At 39.4% G+C, this 12,563-nt stretch overlaps 1 protein-coding gene and 1 long non-coding RNA gene across 2 annotated transcripts; both read left to right on the top strand.

The window, feature by feature from the left end:
• The first annotated feature begins 317 nt into the window (after positions 1 to 317).
• Positions 318 to 2,830, top strand: foxa2 (forkhead box A2). Its single transcript, XM_048975710.1, has 2 exons — positions 318 to 632; positions 1,286 to 2,830. The coding sequence occupies exons 1-2, from the start codon at positions 564 to 566 to the stop codon at positions 2,453 to 2,455; spliced, it is 1,239 nt and encodes a 412-aa protein (XP_048831667.1). The 5' UTR covers positions 318 to 563; the 3' UTR covers positions 2,456 to 2,830.
• Positions 2,831 to 5,032: 2,202 nt separating this feature from the next.
• Positions 5,033 to 11,198, top strand: LOC125708172 (uncharacterized). The gene is made up of 2 exons (XR_007382433.1): positions 5,033 to 5,107; positions 9,855 to 11,198. It is a non-coding gene; the product is annotated as an uncharacterized LOC125708172 (long non-coding RNA).
• Positions 11,199 to 12,563: the final 1,365 nt, after the last annotated feature.

The following is a 12,563-nucleotide window of genomic DNA, read 5'->3' as shown; positions in this document are numbered from 1 at the left end:
TGACATAAAATGTTACAATACAGACCACACTCCTCGCTACAAAGTACAAAAAAAGCAATATACACGCGCTTCTTAAATTCCCGAGCAATACAAATGTCGCGCATTATAAAAAAATATCTCCCTTGGAACAACAGTTTAAATTCCTTCTCCTTTTTAAAGCAGGAAAAACAATGAGATTACCTTATAATGAATCTTTTCAGATTGGGGCTGTTCTTTTTTTTAGTTAGCGCAGGTGTACAATGGGGGGCAAACCCAAGAGCCTCGCGCCTAGGTGTGAGCAGATTATTCAAATAGGGCAACGAAGAAGACAGGATTGGAGGCTCGCCTGTCGCACAGCGCTATATCACCGCGTTAACAGCCAGGATCTAACGTCATTTCAGCTGCAGACATCATCGGGCGCTGCTCCGCGCCTGTGGGCACCGCCAACAGCGAAGACACACATGCGCCTGTCACAGACTAGAGTGCAGACCAGCGACCTGGCCATCCTGCTGTGTGATACCGAGTTTTAAAGATCTTTCAAGCAGTCTGCTGCAGGAAAGCCATTGGGGGAAAAGTGTTCCACGATGCTTGGTGCAGTTAAAATGGAAGGACACGAACATACAGACTGGAGCAGCTATTACGGGGAGCCCGAGGTTGGTGGCTTATATATATATATTTTTCGTCTAAAGCCGATCCCATTTTATACAACTCAATATTAGCCCTGAGATAATATTAACTTTGTGATCAAATATTGACTTGAGGCACCTCCAAATCCTCCCCAATCTCTACGCTGCACTATCCTAACAAACTTGGTTTGGCGTATTGGGGAATGTTTTTTTTTTTTTTTTCCAAGTGTGATTCTTTTTGTATACATTATTATTAATAACAGTAATAGTAAACAAACTCTCGTTCTAATGTGGGACATATTTACTTTCGTGACCACACGCGCCTGCTGAATTCAACATGATACGCAATACAGCAGTAAAATTTATATATTTATTTACATTTATCAATCTAAAAATAATTTTGAACCATTTAGCCACCATTTAAAATATTGCTTTTATGTTGTACTTCTATAAAATTATGTATATTAAACGGTTTAGAAGAGCAAGTAATTATTTACATACAAATGCATTACAGCTGCACATTGCAAATGCATTACGACTCATTTTGCTGAAATTGTGCTTTTGACTATTAAAAGGAATTAACTTTGACTATTATAGGAATTAACATTGCTTGCATATTTTGTGGAAAGGCAATTGAAATATAGTAAGTTTGTAACTTTGCGTTTTATCTCTCCTCTCAGTGTTACACCTCCGTTGGCAACATGAACACCGGACTGGGAATGAATTCCATGAACACTTACATGAGCATGTCAGGAATGAGCACTTCGACTAACATGACAGCTAATAGCATGAACATGTCTTACGTAAACACCGGCATGAGCCCTTCTATGACGGGAATGTCGCCGGGCGCCGGGGCCATGAACGGCATGGGAACGGGCATGGCAGGTATGAGCGCGGCGCTCAGCCCCAATATGAGCCCAATGACGGCGCCGCCGCCGTCCATGAACGCCTTGACGTCTTACACCAACATGAACGCGATGAGCCCCATGTATGGACAGTCTAACATAAACAGATCCCGGGACCCGAAGACGTACCGGCGAAGTTACACCCACGCCAAGCCGCCGTATTCTTACATCTCTCTGATTACCATGGCTATCCAGCAGTCGCCTAATAAAATGCTTACATTAAGCGAGATCTACCAATGGATCATGGACCTTTTCCCGTTTTACCGTCAGAACCAGCAGCGCTGGCAGAATTCTATTCGTCATTCATTATCTTTCAATGATTGTTTTCTTAAAGTTCCTCGATCCCCGGATAAGCCTGGCAAAGGCTCTTTCTGGACCCTTCATCCCGACTCGGGAAACATGTTTGAAAACGGCTGCTACCTGAGGCGTCAAAAGCGCTTCAAATGCGAGAAAAAGCTTTGCAAAGAGTCCGGCAGAAAGACCTCGGAAGGCGGATCTAACAGTAGCTCCGAAAGCTGCAACGGCAACGAGTCCCCGCACTCCAGCTCACCCTCAAACGAGCAGAAAAGGTCCATGTCAGACATGAAATCCAGCCAGTCCCTGAGTCCCGAACATGCGGCGTCGCCGAACTCTCAGGCTCAGCATCTCATGTCTCAGCACCACTCGGTCCTCGCGCATGAAGCGCATCTAAAACCGGAACACCACTTTTCATTTAACCACCCGTTCTCTATCAACAATTTAATGTCTTCAGAACAGCAGCATCACAAAATGGACTTAAAGACTTACGAGCAGGCGATGCATTATTCCGGGTACGGTTCTCCCATGCCAGGGCCACTGTCCATGGGGTCAATGGCAAGCAAAGCGGGCTTAGATTCATCGTCAATACCCAATGACACGTCTTACTATCAAGGTGTGTATTCCAGACCAATCATGAACTCCTCTTAAATATTCACAGACGGACATTTGATAGGTAATTTGTAAATTTGTAAAATGATACTTTGTGCACACGCATTCCAAATATTTTTTAATGTTTCCGAAGGGTTTAGTTGTCGAGTTTGTTTAGTAATTCTTTTGTGAAAGGTTGTTAAGATGTGACAATAGCCGTTTTCATCCCATATCTCGCCTTTTAATACGGACCAAAAATCACTTATTGTAAAATAGGACGAGGATTCCGGACTCGCTGATGGACCTTGACGTGATTTGGGAAACCTGGACTTCTTCAAATGTTTGTGTATTCTTTATTTATGACTTGTAAATGTGTATTCTTGTAGTTGAAACAAGGATAAAAATCTATATTAAAGTGTTATTGTTTTTTCTGAACACAGTCGCAAGAGTTTTTCATTTGAATTGTTAAGATGCAAAGGTGTTGCCTATGTTAAATAAAACATGACAAGGACAGAGGGGTTAAGATATCATCTGTTGTATAATGCTTTTTTTTGCAAGCGATGGTCTATAGGGTATAAGAGTATATGTAGATTTTGGTAGGTATATTCATTTATAGCTGACTAAATTTAAACATTCATCGGGGACCACGAATTAGCTTAAGGTAAGAAGGATGTTATGTGACGAGACAAATCATTACGTAGCATCCAAAATAAAAATTTCAGATTATAAAATATACACATGCCATGCCAACAACAACGATGACAATAATAAATTATAATAAATACTGAATAATAATAATAATAATGATTTCGCAGCCTAAGATTGATATCATATGTAATTACATGATGAAAAACATGTTTACATTTTGCAGTTACATGGTCAATTTTTTTTAGTCGTCGTTTAGTTCCAGGGTTCTTCATTGAAAAAAGCATGCAACGAATTTAGTCAAACACTGACCATTTTAACGTTTGTATGCAGTAGTCAAAATAATGAAAAGGCAAGGCGGTGGAAGTACCATATGTACATTTGATTAATACTTTTCCTCTGGTATTTCCCGACATGTTCAGCAACAAATCAAGAACTAATGCAAAACGTCACGAGCACAACGGATGCTGATACATTGAATCTCGGTACATGCATGGTAATTTAATCCATATAACCTAAAGAAGCAACATAATTTAACGTGAGAAGTCTGCATGCATAATACTAATTGTCAAGGTTCCCTACTTTTTAATTTCCCATACAATTTCAAACTATGTTCTTATCACATTGATCATCCCTGTGACTAATGATACAGCTTCACGCGAATAAAATGCAACAATGTATTTTAATCAAACACATTCGAGGGTTTCCCTGACAGCATTGGGCATATACGTTGATTGAAGCTAATTCGTTCAACTTTTTCATTCAGTATAATTCAGTGTTTTATAGCGGGTTTTAAAATATTTTTAAATATACGCTTCCATATATCCCGCATAACACACTTATTCCAGTGAGAAATTCAGAACAAACGACACCATCCATTAATACTGCCACGCGGAAGTCTATATATTAATTATTGTCTGGGTTGGACCCAGTCTTCATATAATCTGCCCTTGTTGTATATTTCGGCATAATAACAGCAATTACGGTTACAAGGAAATAGTCCTATTATAGATAATTTGTTTATGTTAATATTCCGCATTCAGGTGAGTCATCTAATTTCTCACACGTTACCCTCACTTTAAAACACATCGAAGTGAATCCTAAACGGCATCGTTCAAATCCCCCTTAAATTCCTCATTGTTACGAGAATGCAAGACTCCGGCTGAGATCTCGCCCCTCTTTCTCAGACTCGCCGTTTCTCGCTGTTTCCCCCCTGCGGGAGGACACACAAGTCGCCGTCTAAGGATGAAATTTGTTTCATTATCACATAAAAGCCTCCCGAGGCGTTGAAGAATAGATGTAGAAAATGGGCCAGCTTTGGGAACAATGGGAGCTGTATGTGATGTTCTAACCTGTTGTGTTCTGTATCGCTAAGCTATTGTCAGGGGTGTACTTTTAAACTACTTAGGGTCATTGGCGTGGGAGCCGCTAACTGATAAGATGCAGTTCCCCCGCGAATAAATCATAATCTCGGTTTGTCACCCTGATTACCAGAGAGAAGTTTGTCCCTTTTATATTGGTAAGAATAAGCTGTGAGTCTGTGCCCGTACCAGCGCCGTGGTCCGAGGCAAAACGTTTCCACTCAATGCTGTATATTAAGTCACTGTCTTGGCGTTTTAAGTGTACATTTATTCTCCCATTCCCACGCACAGATCTTTTTAAACACTCCTGACCTGCGAATAAACAGAGCCAGTAAACAATCAAATGGCAACATAAAGGGATATAGGATGTGTACAGGTACGACCAAATTTGAGTAGTGTAAACTTTGAATAGGAAGACGTCATATGTCAGCAAATTTACTCAGACGTTAAATTTCGTTCTCTTCATTTTAGACATAATGCTAAGCTGAATTTTTATAGCGCACTGATCGATATCTCTGTAAAATAATCATTTTTTTAAACTAGCAGGGCAGTGAAATCTTTGCTTTGTGCTAAAGTCAACACTGACAGAGTTTGAGCTCAAATAAATGCCGTGATGCCTCCAGTCCTTTGCAGTGAGGTAAGCTGCCGAAGCTCTATAACCGGCCTCTTCTCGCTTTCCGTTTATCAATGGCAGCAGCTGAATCAGGTAGGAACTCGAATTTGTACATTATTTTTTTGTTTAATATTCAGTCGGAAGCTATGAATATACGGGCCACGTTTCCCTTCGGGGTTATACGTTTTTAATGTTTGCTTAAATATATAGACATCTCGAGGCTGGTCCTTATTTAAGCTTCATTGGTTTTAATGGGGATGAGCGTTTGAAGCTGTTGAACAGACAACCTAAGGCAGACAGGAGTGTGTTAGCGGCTGTTCTCTTGGTTTCAGACTCTTGTGGTTTGTGTGTCACGGATCTCCGCGCCAACTGATTGATAGTCCTGATGTTGTCAAGAGAGAGCGCTCGACCGGGGGGCCTTTCTCTGTGTTACTAACGAGCTGCGGCGACAACCATGCTTTCAGTACCAAGTAATACAAAACCACAACGAGTCTTTTGCTCAGGGTAAAATTCTTAGGTGAACGTGTTTATTATCCAGAAAAAATAGGCCTAAACAGTCGCATTTTAGTACAATCACAATGAAACATTTTTTCAGTAGCATTTTCGTGCTATATCTCCAGGCGGATTGGCATTAATTTTAGGCTGATTAAGATTATTGCCATTGATCTAGTTTTAGGATGGAAAAATGTCAATTTCTTGGATATTTTTAAAAATGTATTGGCTCCCATTTATTGTATTTAATAAACCCCGAATATAACTTACTGGTTCGTATTAAGAATGATACATTTTTCAACGTGGCAAAAAAAATAAATATACTAACCCTAAAACTAAAGTAATAGAATGTAATATAATGTTCCGTCAACAACACAGAATGTTGTTGTTGTTCATCATTACTCTTATTCTGTTATTCATATTTTTAATATTAAATAGTTTTAAGGTTTAATTTAACAGCGTCGATTAATTCGATCTAATTCCTTTTCACAAGTATTTAATCTAATTTATATATTTCACATTTAAACGTCTAAATCAGCAACGTGAGTCCTTACCTTTAAATCGCGAAGCCGGCGGCTCTCACTTAGATAATATTTACGCCTTTTCACTGAAACGCTGACGTACATTTCGAATTTAAATAAAAAAATAAACAAAACAAAACCTTACAGGCCCATTGTTAATTAGCTGATTCGAAACCTTTTCAAGTTTAATCATTAGAATATGACTTAATGCGCTCAGGTAATTCTTAGGATCTTTTATTAAATGCTGCAACAAACACACACTATACATTTTTAAATGTCGACTTGAATTATGCTTGCGCCCACCGGTATTTGTATGTTTATACTCGGTTGTGATCTCCTTATTTGTATATGATTTTATAAAAAAAAATGTTCCTTTTATTAATGCAGTACTGTTAGCGCAGAGTGACGTACGCTTTTGTATTTTGCAAAAAACACTGCACAATAACACACAAGGCTTTTTTTGGAACGCCAATGGCGTCAATAACTTTATTTTTTATTTTATTTTCTTTCATACCATTACTTGACCAGCCTATACTTTAACCGCATAATGGAATCTATGGCATAGCATCAAAAGGCTAATCGTTTTTAAATAATTAATTCTCTCTATTTCCAGAAGTAATTGCAAGCCCTCAGATTTGTCCATTACTCGTCATTAAACGAGTGTATACCCACGTACTTCATTTCAGATCTTTTGATGGGGCGATAACCCCAGTCAAGCAGGCTCTAGTGGGCATTAAATGGGGAATGGCCTTTTGATAGTTAGGTTCAAAGCGGAACGGCTTCTTGTTCGGAATTCTTTGATAAAGAAATGACGGCACATACCAGAGAATAATTTAACTTTCAGAGGTGTAGCTACTTTGATATAAATTTCTTAATTGTATATCAACTCCCGGTTGCTCTGATATGCAAATTTTTGTATCAAATAATCATATGTCCCTTTTCAAAACCGTTCAGCTAAGTTGTTTCTTAAGTGATTAAAATAAGTATCGAATTCTCCTACAGCACGGAGCATCTAGAAATTGACATGTAGGCCCAAAGATTCCAGAAGGCAGATTTTGGTTGAGCTTCTTTCACAGACAAACACACGCACACACACACACACACACACACACACACACTCAGGCAGACACAAAAAGGGTTTTGAAATGTCAGAGGAGACTGAAATGCCTTTGCAAAATGCTGTGGTACTACATCACAGGGACCCGTATTCTGTTGTTATAGCAACAAGATCAGCGATGCTCCATAAGGCAGCTTGTTGATCCTTTTTACTTTGGTAACCCGATTTAATTACATTTCTTACCAGTCGCGCGAATTTGCATATTTCCCAAAGAATAAGGTCTTACTTACAGAAACAGAAGTGGGATATTTTTGAGTGCAGTGCGCAGATCGCCATGGCGTGTAACGCAAATGGAATTTTATAAATTCCTTCAAAACCGGGATACGTGATTTAAAACATGTAAAGCGTAATGACGACGAAGGGTCACTGCTACTCGCTGAGAATATGCCATTCGAGCCGTCATGACACGCTGGCATCCTTAGCGCACCGAAATCGCACGACGCAAACATTCTTACACCTGGCACAATAAGTCGCCTGCTTTACCCAGAAATGACCTGGCTTTAGCCGCTCGTGTTACATTTTTATCTCTAGAAGTTGCTTTAAGTTCTCTCAGGTCCAAATCACATATACCTATTTATAAGAAAGATAGTGGGACTTCCACCCACTAGTTTGCTTAAATTTCCCGGGGCCCGGAACACCCAAGTAGAGCTGTCTCCTGGGTGACGGCGGTACCCCGATCTTACAAGCTGTAATTCTGCTTTAGCCCATTGCAGGGGTGGGACGCTTCACACTATCCCGACTTAACTCTTCTTTCACTGGAAACACCCCTAATCCTGTATCTTAGCAAGGGAAATGGCTATCCCACAGTATATTAAAGGACAACAAAGTCAAAATTCAAAGCTGCCCCTAGGTTTTCAGCAGGCAGTTTCTGTTCAGAGCAGCAAGCTTATAATTTAGGCCCGTCCTGATAGCCAACATCTTTACTTCAAAATAAAAGTAAAGACCTTTTTTTTCGGTTTTCATTTATCCATTTATCCCCTTGCAAGACGAAATTGGTCTATCGCCCGCGGAATTTACAGAAAAACGACAGACAATAAGAACATGCGGAAAAGTAAAAAATACACGTAGGTTCCATGGGATTGTTTTAAACATGGGTAAAGCAAGGTGTCAAAGTGACATTTTGTCATGGCAAGAACCACTACCTACAATAAAAGGGGCGGTGGGGTTCATCAAGTCGTCAGTATTCCTTCAGTTTTCCGTCATAGATCAATACCCTTGCAAACCACTGCAACAGCACGATAGATCAGGAATAGCGGTTAATAGCATTAAAAACATTTTTATTTTACCATTATCACTAACGTAATTCATGGGAAAATATACGGATTTTGGCGAAAGAACATATATCGAATGTAATTTGAATTAAATTGTAGAAAGGTCAACCGTTAACTCTGCATGACGCGAAGATTAACATTGCAAAATTATTCGTTGATTTGCTTTTTTTTTTAAACACAAGTCTCACCTGAAATCAACATCAGTCATATTCATTGTGTTGTCGTATATTTCCCAGAAATTACAAAAGATTTCAAATAAAACACAATTTCAAGTAACATTTATTGTAAACAATGTATTGACTTGAGATTATTTTGTGAAAGATTTGTATGCAACACATTGCATTCACATTATTTTGATGTATTAAAAATAAACAATAAAACTGGTTTACGCTGATACATGATCGAAACGTCCGATTATTAAAGCAGAACCGAAAACTGTTTACTGCTGGTGCGTTTCTGTAACTGTGTTATTCAGGGCAGGTGTCTCATTTTATAAACTTCATTGAGGTTAAAATTGTTGCTGTGCGGTTTACATAGCTTTAAAGGCCTCTCTAGTTACAAATCGATGCTCAGGGCCATTTAACTATAACACTATTGGATGCCCCCCCCCTCCCCGAGTTCGAATGAATTCTTGTTCATTTTACTTTTTATGCTTTTAATTCATGAGATGTCGGTAAGATGTAAACAAGGCCTGTCAAACCGTACCGTATTCTCAATTTAATATATTAAAATTGCGAAGAAACTAAACACAGAATTTTGAAAAAAAAAATCCATTTTAATTTTTTTTGACCAGTTGTATTAAATGGGATGATGTCATATATTTAATATTCATTAGTAAAATGTATCGAATAGTATTATTAAATTTGATTCTTACTATGATGTCTAATTAACAAATGCTAATTTGTATTTCCTTTAGATTACAAAGCCAAGGAGAGCATTGTGTCCGACTGGTAATTTGTGACATGTCTCTAATCAAAAGTCTGAATAACGCTCAAGGTTAAACGTATTACACTTCATGAAAACAAAGCGGCTTGTGTCTAACATTATCCGCAAAAGATTAGTTTTTCGAAGATGACTTGTGGCAAATGAACGTTCAAACACTTATTTGAAGAAGGACGTAAAATGCAAAAAAATGTCAAATATCTACCTTAATGTAAAGATGATTTCAACTTTCTTTTTTTTTTTTTTACTTCGGCTAAACGTTTAGGAAACATGAAAGCATGAACCCGGCAGCTGATGCTGGCGACGGTAACGCTGGCGGATTTTAGATGGAGATTGTTTTGCATTTAAAATGAGTTACATCTGTAAAGTTACAAAGAGAACTACATAATTGCTGCTGCTGTTCTCATTAGTTGCGAATTATTTTTTACTCATCATTATTATATTACATACTATTATTCCGAAAGGATTTTCCACCACGCATTTTTTTTTTGTTTCAGGACTTAAAGGAGTGCCCTCGATGAGAACATCGAAACAGGAGCCTTTTAACGTTTAGCATTACGCACGTTTACGGCGAAAAAGAGACGCTTCAAATCCTTTCTGTCTGTGCTCCATTTGCTATGTAATATTTGGCTGCTGGGGTCAAATTGACTGTTCTGGCTGAACCAGGAGAGAACTGAGAATGCTGGTGGCACAGCCAGTCAGTGGTGGGTCAAGTGCCAGTGCGGGCGGGCAGTTAGCTGCCTGATCAGTAGTTTGCATACTCCCAGATGCCCAGGGAAAGCTGCAGATCGCAGATCAAGATAGCGCGGCTGCCGGCGACTCGAGGTGCGGTCAACATCCTGCCCCCATTAAAGGGCACATCCAGTGTAACCTGATCTGATTGGATCTGATGGTGGAGACGAGGCTGGATTCATCTTCGCTGATAGTGATCTTAGGGATTAGAGGGCTTGTGCAGTGAGAAGGCCCTTCTCTCCCCTGCTCACATGTCATCCTTGGCATCTATGGTCCACCTACTTAATTATACCCGCACAGGTCTCTAGAGTAGAGCAGCATTTAGGGATAAATGTGATCTTGCCACCTTTAGTACTGTTGGGGAAGTTGTGCAGAAACACAGGGTGATCGATGAATGTCGCATCAAGAACCTTCTGATTGCCTATGAAGAACGATACTAGAATTCAACCTCCGCCTCCTGTCTTGTCCGAAATTCCAAGGTTCTTCGATGCTGGCATTCATTACAATTACTCAACATTTTTTTTGTCTTGCGTAAACCATACTCAGACCTTCAGTAAGGTTTATATGACCTGCACTTTTTTAAAGAATGGTGTTTTTTCATTTTATATATAATATGACATCTATATAAATCACACCTTTATTTCTTTTGTGTGTATGTGTGTGTATATATGTGTATGTGTGTATATATATGTATGTGTGTATGTGTATATATGTATGTGTATGTATATATGTATGTATAATGATGATTTAAGTTTTCCTCCCAGCATAAATTTTTTAACAACAATTATTACCTTTGAATGTTCAGAAAGGATGGAGGAGTATTTAACATGTAAATTTCTTTGAAATGTCACCTCTTGAGACGACGATTGGGTGCCTCTTATTTTTTGCCGATCGGGAAAATCACGAGACTGGAAAATGACACGTTAAGCTTCACATGGGATTAAGCGACCGTGAAATTGTGCCGGGATGTGTACGACTTAATTTTTTGTTTGTTTAAAACAAAGAATGAGCTGTTATTACTTTGAACAGAAAACAATGGAAGGCGACTCGTTAATGGCTGTCATAAATAAAACCGTATCATCATGTGATGTGATGATTCTTACCCATCAGTTGGAATCACATTTGCAGTGATGGTTTACGCATGTGATTTATACTCTTCATAACTGGAGAAAAAGGAGAATCACTGAATGTGGGAGAAACCGGAGGGAAGGTTCCAGATAGAACAGAAAGGCTGCCACGGCTTTGGGGTACGTCTTTCAACAACAACAACAAATTTATTTTTATATAGCGCATTATCACAACATTACATTGTCTCAAAGCGCTTTACAGTATCCTCACCCAAAGCCCCCAGTTTCATCACTATGGTGTGAGATTCCACCTCTGTGCCCCCCCCCTCCCCCCCAACCTTTCGTAGGACGTAGTGATCCAGAAAAATGCAGAGACGGTCACTGACATCACAAGATCTGACATCACTAATGCACAAAACAATCTAGTATTACAAAGGCCCTAATGAGGGCAAATCATTGCATTAAAATTTCAATTAGCTTTATTTAAATGAAGCACAGTAGAAAGTAAAAACCAAAAATATTAAATGACAAGCGTGGCCTTTTCCAGAGTGATAGGAAACAGGCACCATCATTTCGTGCTGAAGCTATGTAATGTGGGTGTATGCATGTAAAACAACAAAAGGCTGTTTTTATAAATGGCAGAAATAATTAGCTGTGATTATGAATAATCGTGGCGTTTTCTAACGAGAAACGCAGGCAAGCACAAACACACCACACATGCCGCGGAAAGCAGAGACGTCGGGGTTGGTTTCTACCAAGCGCTTTCCACAGGCTGCGAGCTGCAGGCAGAGGGGGCAGGTCGGCCCACAGAGAGCCGCGCATGTCGCAAGGAGGAGGGCCGCGTGCACTGCAGCAGTCAGAGACGCGCTCGCAGGGATTACTGCTGGGGAAACCTTTAAAGGATGTGGCTCTGATACGTTTTTTTTTTTTTTTAAAAAAAAGCTTTTTGAAAAACCTGTAGGCCAAAGGTCTCCTGGATCCAGTTTTTCCAGTCCTCTTCAAGCCACTGACAATGTCGGTACAGAAAAAGAGAGAAATAAGTTAGTTTAAGGCTCTTAATTAGCTTAATCGAGCCCTTAAGTGTTCATGTAGAATGAAAATGTTCATTTCCAGCTGAGGTCGGCCTCGGGCCTGCAGACCACCCCACCTTATTGCTTTGCTGTAGTTATGAGGAGATTATGCACATTACATAATAACAATATTAGAGCTTTCCTTGCCGCAAAACACAATGGATTATTAAGTGTGTATTCATCACTGGATAAGTAGGCATGCAAAAAAAATCCAAAATGGAGAAAAAGCATATGTGCTGGTGAGTGGTTATCCCGATCACAAACTCGGAAAAGAGGGTAGCGGTGCATTTTCTAAAATTAGACGTGAAAGGAGCGGATTATCTGTATTCTGGTGAAG

Source organism: Brienomyrus brachyistius, chromosome 14 (genome assembly GCF_023856365.1).
Source record: "Brienomyrus brachyistius isolate T26 chromosome 14, BBRACH_0.4, whole genome shotgun sequence".
Lineage (NCBI taxonomy): Eukaryota > Metazoa > Chordata > Actinopteri > Osteoglossiformes > Mormyridae > Brienomyrus > Brienomyrus brachyistius.
Note: the sequence above shows the minus strand (reverse complement) of the source record. Positions and strands in the feature narration are given on the sequence as shown.